Genomic DNA, 17,052 nt, shown 5'->3' with positions numbered 1-17,052 from the left:
CAGATATAAATGAACTGCCTCAGCAGCCCGCCTATCATGGATTTGCCAAGCTCCACAGGACCGCTTCTTCTCTGAAAAACTTAATATGGCAGAAGTAACAAGCCATTTGACAAGTTTGTAACGAAGCATTATAGCCTTACATCACCCCCCAACAATGGCAGATACCTTACACACATATCACAGCTACAAAGAGATGGTCAGCCCATTCCCAACTCAACATATAACCAAAACTTTAATGGTTTAACACAAAATACAGCAACAACAGACATTAAAATTAAGGTACAACCAAAGCAGAACCTAAACGTTGCTTCCACCAAGACGAGCTTTGCCAGTCTGTCCGAGATCCTGGTGATGTAACTTCCGACTTTCCTCCACACTTTTACTGCTTCTTGAACAAAAGCCCCGAAACGACGCGGTGCAGATTTGGTCTGCACGACTCGAGGGAGTAAAGGCACCGCCGGGCTCCTCCCGAGCCAGCAGCGATACCCGCAGAGCTGCCCCACACCGGCGCGGGCACACCAGCCCCACGAGGTGCTGATACCAACGCCCAAGTCACCGCGGTAACTTCGGCACCGAAGGAGGCCCGAGGCTGCGCCCCGGGAGCACGCAGCTCCCGCAGTTACCCGCGCGGGGGCAGCCCCACGTACTACGTCCCCCCCAGCCGAGCCGAGCCAAGGCAAGATGGGTCTCCGAGAGGCACAGGCACCACGGAGCCGACCGCCCAACGCAAACAGCCCCAACCCCGCTGAGGAACCACGTGCCCCGTCCGGGGGCGGAAGCCGCTCTATGCGCACGCGTGGGAGGGCTGCCCGGGCCCCTCCCCTTCCGGCCGGCACGCGACCTTCGTCTCCCGCCCGACCTCTCCCCCCACGGGCGGCACGAGCCGCGGCGCACGCGCACGGCGGTTCCCCCGCGCCCCGCCCCGCCCGGCCGCCGTTCACCCGCTCGGCGCGCACGCGCGTTCCGAGGCCCCCACCCCGTGGGCGCCGCGCACATGTGCTATCTCGCGGGCGCATGCGCCCTGCTGCTGCCCCACCCCCCTCCGCTGACGTCCGGGGGGTGCCGGCGCCCGTTCGTGTCCCCGCCTCCCGGCGCGTGCGTGGTGCGCGCGGCCGGTGCGTGGCGTGCGGCGCGGTGGGGGCGGGTGGGGGCGGGGCGGGTATATATAGCGCGCGGCCGGGGCGGCGGCCTCCCCCTTGTCCCCCGGCCGCCGTCGGAGCTGTGTGCGCAGTGCGTGTGCTCCGGACACCCGGACACGCCGGCCCGGCCCCGCCGCACCATTTATTACTAAAAATATATAAAAAGCCAAAAAAAATCCAAAAATCCTAAAAAATACCTTTAAAAAAAAAAAACCAACCCTCCTTTCTTCCGCCTCCCGACAACCTTCTGCAACCGGCCGGTTTGATATAAAATAACCCGGTGAAGCGAAGCCCCCGGACCCGGCGCAGCCGAGAAGGAGACACCGAGCGAGCCCGACCCCCGCTGAGGCCACAGCAGCCGCCGCCGCCGCCACCTCCGCCAGGCCCGGCACGGAGTGAGCCAGACCCCCCCCGCCCCTTCACCCGCCGCCGCCGCCGCCGCGCAGCCGCCTCCCGCAGCCGTTAAGTTTCGAATCCGCCTCCGGCGTGCCCCCCCTACCCCGTCCCTCGTGCCGCCGCTGCCGGCCCCAGCCCTCACGGACCGCCGGGCCGCCGCGGCCTCCTCGCCTCGTCAGCGCCCTCCCCTTGCCCTCCCGCGCCGGGAGACGGCGGCAGGATGAACCCCAGCGCCCCCAGCTACCCTATGGCCTCCCTCTACGTGGGGGACCTGCACCCCGACGTGACGGAGGCCATGCTCTACGAGAAGTTCAGCCCTGCCGGGCCCATCCTCTCCATTCGCGTCTGCAGGGACATGATCACCCGCCGGTCTCTCGGCTACGCCTATGTCAACTTCCAGCAGCCCGCCGACGGTGAGTACCGGGGGGCCGGGCCGTGGGGCGAGCCGGGGCGGCCGCCGCCGGAGGAGCCATGTTTCTCCCCCGCCCCCACCACGGCTCGGCGCGGTCCCCCTCCCTCCTTCCCCACCCCCCCGGCCGCCGCCGCCGCCCCGCGTCCATTTTCCCATCCCGGCGCTGCCGAAGCGGGCGCGGGCGCTGCCGGGACGGGCAAACTTGCCGCCGCGCGGGGGAAGTTTGCGGCGGGGCCGCTGCTGGCTGACACGCGGCCTCGGGCCGCCCGCGCCTCGTGGCGGGGAGGAGATGGGGGGGAGGCGCTTCCGCCGCCGGGAACCGAAAGCCGGCGACGGGCGGGGAAGGGCCCCCGCATGGCGGAGCTGCCCCGGCCGGGCCGCGGGGAGGGGGGGTGGTGAGCGAGCGTGCGTGTGTGTTGTGTGTGTGTGTACGGGCAGGCGGCTTTTCCACAGGCGGGCACGGCGCGTCCGTGCGCGGCTGCATGAGGAATCTGGGATGAAGGCTAGCTTGAAGAAAGCATCATAGTCATTAGCACCTTTTAATAACTACGCAGGAGCTGGGTGTGTATGCGTGATTAAGAAGCCAAAAAGAAGGAAGCAGGACGTACCAGGATGTAGTTCCACAGATGTCCAGTCAAAGCACAGGCCGAAGCGTAGCATGTTAGGACACCGTGGCATGTCTGTCACATGTAGGGAGGGGATGAAGTCACTTGGGCCTCCTTTGCTTGCTCTTCGTGTGGCAGGCTGTACCCTGATCCATTTCTCTTTACAGTGAACTCTTTATTAAACTTGCTTTTTACCACATGTTGCTGGTTCTTTATATCAGTAGAGAAACTTTCCATGTAGTTCTGGTCATGTTTGTGCTAAGTTGGACAAACAGGCCTGTTCATTTGGGAGGCGCTTCAATAAAAGAACCGAATGTGACTGATTCTAAGTTTTGTGGAGTACAGTTAAAAGGAAGAAAACCCCAAAACAACAGTAAAACCCCCAAGCAACCAGCTAGAACATGTTTGATTTCAAGTACAGTTAAGAACTTTCTATTATAATGGTTTTATTTTCAAGGATAGAAACACGAGGTATTTGAATTACAGGGTTTTCAAGCAGTTAGATTCACTGACTTGCAAAATTTGCTTCAGTATATAGCCATTATCAGATCAGACTTTGGTGTACCAATGATATCTGTATCTAAGTGGTAAAAGTTATTGTCTCATCTTAATTGGCAGATTTTTCACCTGCTATCAGCTCACTCACTTCAGAAAACTTTTATCTAGCCGTTTAGGATGAGACAGTTTAAATGCTTGTTTTAACATACTTTGCTTTCATTTAATAAAAACCTGCAGTACAGTTTACTCAGAAAGAAAAGGGTTAGCACAGTTCAATGATATTATCAGTGCTCTGATAATGTCAAGACAGAAGTTCAAGGTGATTCAAACACTTCTGCTGCTTAGTGATGACAGAATTCTGTAAGGGCAACTTTATATCATTGTCATTAGTTGAGCAACCTGTTCAACCCTAGGTTTTGTGACTTGCTTTGTAACTTGTCAGATACGGGGAGAAAATGCAGCTTATTCACCTGAGCAGTGCTTGCATTCAGAGTTTGAGAATGTGCCTCTTAGAAAAATGCTGTTACTCCAAATGTTGTACATACGTTTCAGACTTCAGGAAGTGCACATGTTTTATTCTACACTTAGTCCAGTTCAGCTAAAAGCATTTCTCATCTGCATCAGACTTGCATCTGGCACATATCTGTAAACGTTTGTTTAAAATATACTTAAATGATATTGTGTGATCGTACTTTTGCAACATGATTTGCTACTCTTGGCAAATACCTAGAAAGCATTTGCTGATTTTTATTTTCTTTTTTTCTTCGTAGATCATTCTATCCATTTACTGAAACCTTGAAGTAAGAGGGAGATTGGTGAAATAGCAGGGTTATTCTTACACTGGCTTTATTTTTATTCCAGAGTAGCTGCCTTTTCTTGTTTTAGCCTAATTCTTAGCTATATCTCCAGCTATGCTTATTAAACAGCCAGTAACAAATAGCTGGGGTTTAGAAAAATGTCTTTGAAGGTGTGTTTGACATCACCAGTTGTCTGTAAACTGGGGATCTCAAAGCTCTCCCAAAACCTCATTAGACCTGATGACACACTGGTGAGGTATGCACACATTTCATAATTGTGACTTTTCAGATTTGAGTCACAGTCTGGAGCAAAAACACAGGCACTCTTGTTTAATCACTAAACTTGAAATATTCTTGAGTAATCTGAAACTGTGCTTCTCCTGTCACATTTTTCGAGTGGTTATGTTTCCAGAGGTTTCTTACTTTACAGCTGTTGCTGTGCATGTTCAGCACAGTTTAGCATTAAGTGTATATTTCCTGTGATTTTTGAAATTTAGTGGACTGTCCAGTTGCTCACAACTGAAAAGGGAACTGGTGACTCATTCAATAAAAGCTCCAGCAGAATCAGCAGAAGTACAGCATGGGGTAGGTGTGTCCACTTGGTAACAAGTTAACTGCTGAATGGAATTGTCTCACCAGCATGCAGCCTTTCCTGGTTGAACTGCAATGAAAGTAAGCCAGTTTTACTAGTTATGAATTTTAGTGAGACTGGCTCCTACCTGTTGTCAGATGTATTCCAGTAATACTTTAAAATCTATAGTGGAATGACAATGTGGTGTTGGCTAAGCAGGAATCTTTAAACTTCTATTTCTGCTCCACAACAGAGGTGAGGAGAGCTGTTAAGAGTTTCCATGCTGTCCTTGTCTTTATGGAGGAATTGCATTGGTCTTGAGTGCATGCTTGCTGCCAGTTAAGAGTGGCAATGCTTGCGAAGGCTGGGAGGGACCAACTTTGAGTCAGATGTTTGGGAAATGTGTCCAGGAACACACATTTTTGAGGGAGTGTTGGGATTATTCTAGAAGCAATTAGAATGAATTAGAAAAGCCTCTTTTCTAGTAAAGGAAGTCCTATTACTGCTTCTGGAAATAATGAACTGTTTGTTGCTGGCACTTTTATAGGTGCTGGCAGTAATAATTCTAATTACTTTCAGGGCAGTAGCAGTGTGTTCAATGTTTTTACTGTAGCCAGCCTGATTATCCACAGTTCTTACTTTTTTGGCCATCTTGTTTGTTTGGATTCCCCCCCCCCCCCCCCCCCCCCCCCCGCCATTTGTAATGTAAAGCCTTCCAGTGCTTTATGTTTCTCATTACTAGTGTCTAGGTTGTCTTTTCCCTCCTGCTTAATTTATGTTAAAGTTTGTGAAAGCTTTGTTAACTTGTTTAAAAGACTGGCAAAGTTTAAATTTTTTTGTGGCTTCAACTTAAAGTTGTTGACTTGCTACTGTTGTGTGAATATGGTAATATTATCAACAGATAATTTTTTCCACAAACAAATGTTAGATGTTTGTTTTGTTAATTTCTACAGGTGTCTTTCAGAGAATGAGCTTCAGGTGCACTTGTAATCTGAAAATGTGGCAGGAAAGGACGTAAAGGGGGATGTGCCACCTGAACCAGAGGCTGATGGCAGATTTTGTTTTACCATGAAGATAAAAGCAGCACTTAAAGATAAAATAGGGGTTTCCACAATGAGATTGGCTCTTGGTCCTTCTAAGAATAGCAATTAATGACATGGTTTTTAAATGAATACTAAACTGATTTCAGTCTTGTTAACATCATATGGCTCTGCTATATGCAAATTGCAGTGAAGTGACTTAGGTGTGACTTCAGGTATTCATTGGGACTTTTTTCAGTGTTCTTCCAGACACACAGGAAGAATGACAAAAAGGAGTTAATGCAGGAGATCATTGCTTAATAGATTGTTGACTTAAAACCTTACAGGCATGTCTTGTTGCTTTGAAAGGGGCATATGAAAACTGAAGAACTCTTGATACTTCTTATCTAAGTACACTGAGATCTTAAATTCAGAATTTGAAAAGTTAGTTACAGAGTTCTACTGTAAAAACTGCTTAATTGGAGTAATGAAACCTGGTTTACCGTTTGCTGTTTTAATGCTTGCTCCCTCACTGAGCTTGTATGTATTTCATCATAACTTTGAATATACGTACAATTTCAGATTTTGAAAATTGAGCTCTTTGAACTGTCCCTTTCCCAGAAATCCATTACAGATCTTTTTTTTTTTTGTCACTAAGGAAGGAGTTGTGTGGAACAGCTGCATGAATCAGGCTTGAACTCCACCTAGCAAAGATACTTTGTCAGTTTAGGGTTATTGGTGATTTAGGAGTTCTTATATTGTTTGCAAAAGACCTCATGTAGGCACCAGCCATACCCCTAAAAGCATTGCTACTGATATGATAACACATCTGTGTGGTGTGGGAGTGGCCAGCTGTTTTTCAGAGATAAATGTTTAAACTTCTTATGGAACCGGTTGTAATTGCCATCACTCAATGCATTATCTCCTGTTACTGTGCTGTCTTTTCATAGTGGAGTCTGATCCTTTGGGCTTACTAGCATTTTTACAGCCTGTTCAGCTGACTTGTGTTCTTTCCTGTCTGGAGTGCAGCTTTTGCTGAGGAGTTTTTGCCAGTTTTTATTTGCTTAAAACAGTGAGTTGTATTTACATTGGAGGGTTTGGATCTAGATGGTGGTGCTTGACTTAAAATAGTGAAAGTTTTCTGAAGAGTTGTACTCAAATGCTATTTGTGTGCTCATTAAGATAAATTTTGTGCTTCCTACTAATTTCATGATGTTTTTCCAGCTGAACGAGCTTTGGATACCATGAACTTTGATGTCATTAAGGGCAAACCGGTGCGCATCATGTGGTCTCAGCGTGATCCATCTCTACGCAAAAGCGGTGTAGGAAACATCTTCATCAAAAACTTGGACAAATCAATTGATAACAAAGCTTTGTATGACACATTTTCTGCTTTTGGAAACATCCTATCTTGTAAGGTGAGTGGAAAATTATTGGTGCGTTTAATGGTTCAACACAAAAAACCTGAAGTTCATGCTGGAAACATTCCATGGGTTTTACAACAGATTTTCCCTTTGATAGGTGGTATGTGATGAAAATGGATCCAAGGGTTATGGATTTGTACATTTTGAGACACAAGAAGCTGCAGAAAGAGCTATTGAAAAAATGAATGGTATGCTGCTTAACGACCGCAAAGTGTAAGTACATATATATGTAGCTGGGGATCAACAGACTGAAATTCGGTTTACAGCAGATAAATGCTTAAAGCTCACCTAGAAAAGACGGGCTGTTCTAGAAATCTTTAATTCTGAAGAGAATCTAGAATTGTAGTGCTAGGAATACTATTAATTGTATCACCTGCCTATTCTAAAGGCAGAATAAGTTCAGAAAAGTCCGATAACTGACTCTAAAGGAAAAAATTGTAGCTCAAGCCAATGCTGTAATGAGGATGTAGGAACTTCTCTGGTTTTCTGATCTTACTGGTCCGAGATAAAATACAATCCATCAGGTATTCTGAATAATGCTTCCTTTATAAGAGTGAGTTAGATACATGATCCATTTTTTTGATGAAACTTAAAGCTCTAGAGTTACTTAGTCCTGAATAGTGGTCAGGTTACACTAATGTATTTATATGCATGCCTGTTAATAGGCATATCTAGGGAACAGGAGTAGAAAATAAACCTTACAGAAACACAATTTTTTTAAACATTGCTGTTCTATACTGAGGGGGAAGGTATTTGCTACTTGGTTAGTGATATCTAGGCTGGGGGATAGGGGGATGAATGTGCCTCACAGCTATGCCTGAGGGATCTTTATGGTATTTGGCACTGTGGCAAAATAGCTCTGTAAATACTTGGGAGGGTTTGGAAAAAGAAAAACAGAAATCAGGATCAGCTTACCATCATGGATTACTTTTACATGTAGAGATGGATAGATCAAGTCACTTACAGGGAGAGCATAGTTATTCCTGCGTATTCTGTGCTTGACTGGCATACTGTGGATGTTTGTACTCAAATTCTATCTTTAAATAGAATTTAAACCTTTTCAGAATAGTAAAAAAAAGAAATCCGCATGTAGTTGTAAAAACACGTGATCTATGTAAACTTTGATAAATTACATCACAAGAGCTGATTTTGCCTTGAATTTCTATTCAGGCTAGGCTTTTAGAAGTATTTCAGTCACAGTCAAAATCTGCACCACATTGCACTATTGTTCTTGCCATCCTTGGTTACTATAAATGGGGCAAAGTTGACAAAGTTTAAGAAAATACTGAGTTGCTGTGTGCTATTTCATTGGATTTGTCATATTTGGAACTGTAAAGTTGGACAGTACAATAAAATTTGAGCAGAAGTCTACTGCAGTCAGAAATGAGTGGTAGCTGTATAACGTCCATACTAGAGGAGTTTGTTGGGTTACAGAGAGCTGGGTTCAGCTTCTGGCTTTCTCTGTGTGAACTGACCTTTGCTGTTCGCAGCCAGTTTGCTATTTACTTGTGCCTATTTAAAAAACAAACCAGCCCCCAGACAAACAAAAGTCTTGTTTTGATAGAGGCTGGAAAGATGTGGAAGGGGTTAGTTAAACATCCTTTGCTTAAAACTGGACTGGTGGATCAGAGAATGGCAACTGCTTTAAGGCTGCCGAGTTTTTAGTATGTCAGAGGCATTATGCTGATACCTAGAATTTCTGTTTAGCCACTTTACCCGCCTCTTGTCCAGCTGTTGTTATCAAAGGCTGTTTTCAATGCCTTGAAAGCATTTTTATGCTAGTAACTATGATATGCACACTGATGTGGCAAAGGATGGTGAAACTGGTTTTCTGATGAAGTTTTATGGTCAATATTTTATCTAAAGTATTTCATGCATATAATGAACAACGAGAGCTTAATTAAGGTTAAAATACTGATGCCATAGAATTAAAGTACATTTTTGAAACTTGACAGACATGCTTTAATCTACACTATTCTGTTCTGCAACCAGATTTGTTGGAAGGTTTAAATCTCGCAAGGAACGTGAGGCAGAGCTTGGAGCCAGAGCAAAGGAGTTCACCAATGTTTACATCAAGAATTTTGGAGAAGACATGGATGATGAAAGACTTAAGGAACTCTTTGGCAAGTTTGGTAATGTCTTAAACCTTAAGTTTATATAAACATGAGTGAACTTCAGCTTCTATTTTATCAGTACAGTGCTTTATAATACAAGGAATCGGCTGGCTGTTGGTACTTAATTCCAATTTCAAAGTGCAGTAATAGCCACTGCAGAATTTTAAATATGCAGAATAGCATATATAATCCTGCCATCAGAATTGTTCCCAGTAATCTGAAAATGATGTCTAGAATATGTCTTTGGGATTTGAGTTTTTATTTTAATGTTGCAAATAGGAGTATTTTCTGGTTTAGTATATATTGATGTTACGAATTCACTACAGGTTATATGACAAATGAGTTTGCAGCGTTTACAGGAAATTCCTTTCCACTATTGAAGTGTCTGTGGTTGGAATGGTAGCAAATTTAGCTGCTAATGTCTGTCACTATTTAGTCTGTGAACTGCAGTTTTTCAACAATTTGGAATTGCTGAACTGGAATGGTCTTTCACCAGCATAAATGGTGAAGCACATACCTGACAGAAAGGCTTCCTCTTCAGCTTTCAGTATCTATTCCAGAGGATGGAAGCATTAATGCTTTTTAAATGTCAGAATTTTTAATGCCAAACCAATTTAATTAATGTAGAGATGAAATTCTGACCCCAGTTTGGTTGAAAACACAGTACGGGAGAAATTCAGCATGGCAGACTTCCCTCATAATGGCTGAAGTTCACCATCAGGGCAAATTAGCAATTTTGTATTGATGGATGCTGTTTGCTAAATACTGTTATTGCTGCAGAAGTACTTTGTAATACAAGTGAAACAAACTAAAGGTGAAGACTTCTAAACAGGCCTTTGTAAAGTGAGAATATACTCTATAGGCAAAGTGTAAGTATTTAATTCTCTTTTTAGGTCCTGCCCTAAGTGTGAAAGTTATGACTGATGAGAGTGGAAAATCCAAAGGCTTTGGCTTTGTTAGTTTTGAAAGACATGAAGATGCCCAAAAAGTAAGCTTTTGGACTTCATTTTAGGAATTCTGTAGCTGAGACCCAAATAATATGTTTCATTGAGTGACCTGAAATCCTGTGAATTCATTAAGGGTTTTTAATTGGTCAAGAACACTGCAGAAAAAGCAGGTGTCAGCTTCCTAAGTAACTTAGCATAGCTTCTGTCATTTCGAATGCTCTCTTAGGAGCAAATGTCAGTTGATTTGAGGAGCCTATTAAGTCAAGATACTCTGTGAGACAGCTAGAACTAGTGTAAAAATGGGGAATCTTGAATAATTTAGTAAGTTATTGTAGTTGCGCTTAAAGGTCTGGGTAAGATTTGCACTCCCTCATGCTGGGCAGCATATAAGCATAATAAATTACTACATCTCTGCAAAACCCAGATGAATCATTGGATCCAATTTGGTTGCACAAAACAAGGCAGAAAGGATTGTGTTTTCAGACTTCAGTACTGCAAAGTCAGCAAGAAAGCTAATAGTTCTATGAAGCGTCTTTAGCACAGCTGTAAGAAAGTAGTCGTGCCCTATGAGATGTTGCTTTTACTGTGAAGAGTAACTTTGAAAGAAGGGTTCTTTTGATTCGTATATATGTCTGTAACATGCCAGTATGCTGTACAACTTAATCCTTCATCAGCTGTTTGCCTTGATGTGTCAGTTGACTGTGGCAGTAGAGAAAAACCCAGCACAGAATGAATTGGGGCAGCAGACGAAATTTGCTTTTCAAAAGGCATTTTGGTGATTTGTCAGTACTGCAAGTGTACAAGCAAGAGATTAGAACAAATCCTTTTTGTCTTCCATCTATGTTGTTCAGTCTTGTTATACATTCATTGATGAATTGTTTCTCTTACAGTAGTCAGAATCACATATTTAATGTTTCAGATAACATAAAATTGTACTATGTTAGTATATATATATTTAGTGGTTTTGATCAGGAAGGTACATAATAAGCTGGTGACTTCTGGTTTTAAATCAATTGAATAAACCTATGCCAGAATTTTCACCTCTTAATAGTTGTAACTCAAAATGACATACGGGGGAGGAAAAATTATTTTTTATACTCTAAGTATTTCCTTAATGAAAGATTAAAAATTAGTTTTAAAAAAAGCCATATATACCATCTGTAGCTTAACATACATTATGTGAGTTGATTATTTTTTTCCCCCATATCAGAATAGTTTTTTGCATCCCTTGTCACTGTAACTGAATGGAAGACCTACTGAAAGCAACTTCCATTTTACTTTATCAAGAAAGTCTTGGGTTATTTTGTTTCAGCTAGTGGTATTTTAAATAGGTTGGCTCTTTTTCTGGAATACTTACATAACTTTTTGTATTGGAGTTACGTAGTTTTTTTATCATGCCTGAAAAACACTGGAATACAAAGCACTGCTAACTTCTTGTTTATTAATGAAGGCTGTGGATGAGATGAATGGGAAAGAGCTTAATGGGAAACAAATCTATGTTGGCCGGGCTCAGAAAAAGGTGGAAAGACAAACGGAGCTGAAGCGCAAGTTCGAACAGATGAAGCAGGACAGGATCACCAGATACCAGGTTCAGTTTTAATTCAAGAGGACTAATTTTATTCTACAGTATTTTTAGCTTTACACAGGTCATTTGCTTTCAAAAATAATTTGCCTTTTTTTTTAATATATTTTAGGGTGTAAACCTTTATGTGAAGAATCTTGATGATGGGATCGATGATGAGCGTCTTCGAAAAGAATTCTCCCCATTTGGTACAATCACTAGTGCAAAGGTAAAGTTCATAGATTGTGTTTATCCTTTCTCTAAAAATGAACAGTTCTCATTTTCCTTCACCAAGGAAGAGTGATTTATTTCACTGACAACAGATGTGACCCAGTCATTTATCACGGCTACTATCCTTTATATATATGTGGACATCTGCTTTCTTGATTATTGTACATCTCAGGTTAAATGCATATGATCATAATTTCTTGAAATAAACTGGGTACTAATATTAATGTGAGAAAATGACACCTCTTCATTGGAGTAATACATTTATCATTACTTCATTGAGATTTTCATCTGTGTTCTGTAAACAGCGATTAGTTAAGCAGTTATATTCCTTTTTATAAATCAATTCAGTAAAAAAATTGTGGCTCACTTCTAGTGACCTGAAGAATGAAAGTCATGCAGGTTGAGTAGATACGACATCCTCTTGTTTTAAAACTAAATTTTGTGCTGACAGGTCATGATGGAAGGTGGCCGCAGCAAAGGATTTGGATTTGTATGCTTTTCATCACCAGAAGAAGCCACCAAAGCTGTCACAGAAATGAATGGTAGAATTGTGGCTACTAAACCATTATATGTAGCTCTAGCCCAGCGTAAAGAAGAGCGTCAAGCTCATCTCACCAACCAGTATATGCAGAGAATGGCAAGCGTAAGAGCAGTACCTAATCCTGTAATCAACCCATACCAACCAGCACCTCCTTCAGGTTACTTCATGGCAGCTATCCCACAGGTACGTGTGGAGATGAGTAACTGAATGTTTTGTTCTGTAGATAAAATCTGTTTAGATTTAACAGTTAATATAACTATTAGCAGGTGTCCAGAATCTCAGCATTCTAATGTCCTAGCAGAAAGGTGGTGGACTGTTCAGTATGCCCTTTAAAGCTAACGTAGTTACACAGTGTTTTTGTTTGACAGACTCAAAACCGTGCTGCATACTACCCTACTAATCAACTTGCTCAACTTGCTAGACCTAGTCCTCGCTGGACTGCTCAGGGTGCCAGACCTCATCGTAAGTCACTTCTTCACCTCTTTCTAGTGACTGTGGTAAACTTCAAAGCATTTATCTTTGAATTTTTAAATACATTTTCACGGCATTATAGTATGAGTCTTCTTTGTCATGATAGTACTATAACTTCTGAACTGTTCTTGACATCCAGTGTTCCAGCATGTAACTTAGTATATTTTTTCTAAAACACAGCATTCCAAAACATGCCTGGTGCTATCCGCCCAGCAGCACCCAGGCCACCATTTAGTGCCATGAGACCAGCTTCTTCACAAGTTCCACGAGTCATGTCAGCACAACGTGTTGGTGAGTTTGATTTATGCAAACTTGAAGTATTAGACTTTTTATTTTGCTCATTCAGAATGATCTCTCAAGAGCATTCATAACTTCAGTATCACAAATGGTAACACTTCCCTCCTCTCTGGCTCTTACTAAATGAGTAAATTAGTAGTTGCTTTAAATATTGTCCCAGCAGAGATGCCTGCTGTAATCCCATCTCTTTGGCAAGAAGCATTTCTTCTTTTAGTATGCACTTCGATAATGCTGTGTGACAGCTGCCATTTCTAAGCATTGTTGTGGCAGTTGTAATAGGTTGCATGTAGAAATAGCGAGATGATATGATTTTAGCTCTTATTATTTTGTCATAGATTACTTTGAGCCAGTACATGCATGCAGAATCTGCACATCACTGAATAAACCAGAATTTATTATAATGGAGTCTTAATTCTCTCAGAATGTATTAGGCAGTAGTATTTTTTAGCTATCTACTTCACAAAAGCATCTTTTTTAGGGTGACTGTTGACATAAATTGCTCAGGAAGTAAAGTGTTGTTTGAGGTTAGAGTGAAATTGAATTAATACTCAACCAATGTGGATGTTGTCTCACAGATCTTCCAATAGCATGAGGGAAAAGCAGTTCATTAGAAAAGTGACTGGAAAGTAACATCCACTAAACTTTGAGGTATACAGATACAGCCACTGATATGACAGTTGACAAAGCTATTGAGATGAATCCATAATGCAGTACGTATATTAGATATTGAGTTTGGGCTGATTTGTTGTTTTGGTTTTTTTTTAACTTGTACAGCGTAGACTAAGTAGAAAAATGAATTATACACAGAATTATGTTACTTTTTTCAGCTAATACAGCAACACAAACCATGGGTCCACGGCCTGCAGCAGCAGCTACTGCAGCTACTCCTGCTGTACGCACAGTACCACAGTACAAATATGCTGCAGGTGTTCGTAATCCTCAGCAGCATCTTAACACGCAGCCACAGGTGGCCATGCAGCAGGTATGTGACTTCAGGAACTGGTCCATGCTTTTGCTGATGCTTTTTGCAAAGGAATATGGTGAGTGGGGGCACTTGTGGTTGAGTTGTCTTTGTTATTCTAGAATTGAAGCTCTGCATTATGGCAGCAGAATTAGAGCCTTGGGGTTTTAAGTATATTTCAAGTTCACCTGGGACAGGATGTGATCCCATGTTGCTTTGTATTTTCCAGTTGCTTGCTGCCTTAGCCTGAATTCTCTTTGTGCTTGCTCCACGGTGAAGAGGTTGATACTAACCTCTAGTATCACTTCGCTCTAACCAGCTGTATTCGATTAAAGTGCTTATTTGTAATTTCTTCAATGTTTCTGACAGTGCAGGCATTGCTTATTTTGAGTTGTGAAACATTGGGCATTTTAAGCTGCGCCTAATTATGAACTAAAATTTAATTTTGAAATGGTGTTAAATTTCCAGCCTGCTGTCCATGTGCAAGGTCAGGAACCCTTGACTGCTTCCATGCTGGCTTCTGCCCCTCCACAAGAACAGAAGCAGATGTTAGGTATGTACACAGTATGTTTCTCTATGCTTTGTAGCAGGGCAGTCAAAGTAGTCTTATCAGTGTTAAAATATGGAATAACTGGTTTTATTAGTAGAACAGGTGTTTGTTTCCCTTTCTCTTAAGCCTAGGCTGTGTTTGTCCGATGAGATTGGTCACTCAGATTAACTTTTATCTCTCTAGGTGAACGCCTCTTTCCTCTCATTCAAAGCATGCACCCTACTTTGGCGGGTAAGATCACTGGGATGTTGTTGGAGATTGACAATTCTGAACTCCTCCACATGCTTGAGTCTCCTGAGTCTCTTCGTTCGAAGGTAGGTGGACTGCCTCACTCTAGTTTTATCAGCAGTTAAGTCTACGCTGATTGAACAGCTGTTTATGCTGGCACAGTAGAGTAGCAGCAACACAGCGGTGGCCCAGGGCAAGAAGTTAGAATATCCTCTTTCAGGGGGTGGCAGTGACTTATATTAGCATGAACTGCAACTGTAATGTTATCCCTTTCTTTTTAACAGTGCAGGCATTGTTTGTATATATAATGTAAACTGTTTCATTATCTTAAATATGCAGAAATGACTAAGCTTCCCTTTATTACTTTTCCTTCTTAACAGGTTGATGAAGCTGTAGCCGTACTACAAGCCCACCAAGCTAAAGAGGCTGCTCAAAAGGCAGTTAATAATCCCACTGGGGTTCCAAGTGTTTAATAAGTAAGTTTTCTGAGCAGTGTGGTTTTATAGGTTGTTTGGGGCAATAGCCCTTAGTCCATGGCCTTCTAAGCAGCATGTTTTCGGTCTCTGGATCATTTGCAGCTACAGCAAGTAGCATCTATGGTCACATTTGTTAACAAATATTGTACTAAATCCTCTTGTCCAGTTCTGTAGCTCGTGGTTAGCAAATGCTACTGGTATGTCTTGCATATTTTGCTGGTATTAGAGTGTTGGTTTTAACAGCGTATTTAGCTGGAATTAATTCTAGGTACGTGTGCAGAAACAAGCAGTTCTGTCAAGTGCTGCTATTCATACTGTTGTTCCAGAGGAACTTGTGAAGTAAGCTTAAAATGGTACTGCAACTTTATTTTTCCTTAGAAATGAAGTATCTTGTTCACACTATAATTTGTACACATTTGCCAAAATCTAAAATTATACAGTAATTAAAACTTCATATTGTCTTGACTTCACATTTTGGTGAATTTAACTTCAATGTCAGTTAAAATTCTGATTCTCTTTACTGCCTCCTGTGGGGTTAGTGTCTTAATTTGCATGACCAGAAGAGGCAAAAGGTAGCATCTTTACAGTGTTGAAAGGGGAAAATGTTGTGGAGTTAAAGATAATACAGGAGTGTATTCTTTGTTCAGTCCAGTTAGGTTTTGCCTATGAATTTACTTTCCATATTTATAGCCATCAATTGAAGATGCCTGCTTTAATATTTGATCACTTAAAATTGCCTTTTTTTTTTTTTTTCTCTTGGTCTTTTCATTTCTGCAAGTTTCCTTTTGGAGGCAGAATTTGAGTTATGTTTTTCCCACACTTCTTGCTTTCTTCACAACACTTTCACACTGCTTTGAGACCAATACTCTATATGCTTCATGATGTTTTAGTAGTTGGAAATTAACACTGCTGATGTAGTTATTTGCTGAGCCTTAGAATGTTGGTGTTAAGGGTGGGTTACTTAGTCAGGTTACTTACAGTAACAAGTTAATTGTGTGTAGTTATTGTGTGAGGCTGTGTGATGGTATCAGTCGCTTTGGTGTGATTGATACTGCGAAACCCCAAAGTGCTGTCAGGCTTAGAGTTGCAGAAGGCATGTCAGGAAAAAATAAGGTGCTGCTTTAATTTACAGCCTAACAGGATTGTCTTTGTTTGCAGAAAGATCCGGGACTACAATCTAGAACTTCGCTTCACCGAAGAAAAAAAAAATCTAAACATGGAAAAACTATTAAATATTGAGAAAAACATTGCAAAATATAAAATAACTAAAAAAAGGAAAGGAAACTTTGAAGCTTATGTACAGAGCAACGCCGGGGCTAGCAAAACAAGTGCTAGTCCTAGATTACTTATTGATTTAAAATCTAAAAAAAAATAGTAAAATAAAAAATACAAATTAATGTTTTATAAACCCGGGGGAAAAGAATTTTCAGCACAGTACAAAAATTTAAAGCATTCCTTTCTTTAATTTTGTAATTCTTTACTGTGGAAAAGCTCAGAATATCACCACTGTTTTAGTTGACAGTGAGAATTGATAGCTGAGCAAAGAAACGTAATTTGGATTATAAAATTCTTGGTTTAATAAAAATTCCTTAAACACTGACTGATTTGTGGCAGTTTCGTTTGTGCAGTGTACTTCTCATAAGATGTTTGTTCAGGGTGCTAAGTTAGAATCCCACTCTGTAGTGTGTTTCTAGAGCTAAGCTTATATTTAGCCATCTGCTACTGATAATATAAACTTAAGCATTTAAGCAAATGAAAAGCTAGATCCATATCTGGGTTTTAAATCCTTAATAGCATGGTATCTGGGCTCCTGT

At 41.9% G+C, this 17,052-nt stretch overlaps 1 protein-coding gene across 1 annotated transcript; it reads left to right on the top strand.

Annotated features, from left to right (window-relative positions):
- Positions 1-1,174: 1,174 nt before the first annotated feature.
- On the top strand, positions 1,175-16,838 carry PABPC1 (poly(A) binding protein cytoplasmic 1). The gene is made up of 15 exons (XM_065668706.1): positions 1,175-1,948; positions 6,662-6,855; positions 6,959-7,074; positions 8,854-8,993; positions 9,869-9,963; positions 11,373-11,510; positions 11,617-11,712; positions 12,166-12,438; positions 12,624-12,717; positions 12,907-13,017; positions 13,851-14,005; positions 14,453-14,537; positions 14,718-14,848; positions 15,143-15,238; positions 16,397-16,838. The coding sequence occupies exons 1-14, from the start codon at positions 1,756-1,758 to the stop codon at positions 15,233-15,235; spliced, it is 1,914 nt and encodes a 637-aa protein (XP_065524778.1). The 5' UTR covers positions 1,175-1,755; the 3' UTR covers positions 15,236-15,238; positions 16,397-16,838.
- The last annotated feature ends 214 nt before the right edge of the window (positions 16,839-17,052 follow it).

This window comes from Lathamus discolor, chromosome 2, assembly GCF_037157495.1.
Source record: "Lathamus discolor isolate bLatDis1 chromosome 2, bLatDis1.hap1, whole genome shotgun sequence".
Lineage (NCBI taxonomy): Eukaryota > Metazoa > Chordata > Aves > Psittaciformes > Psittacidae > Lathamus > Lathamus discolor.
This window is presented reverse-complemented; position numbering and strand designations above follow the sequence as displayed.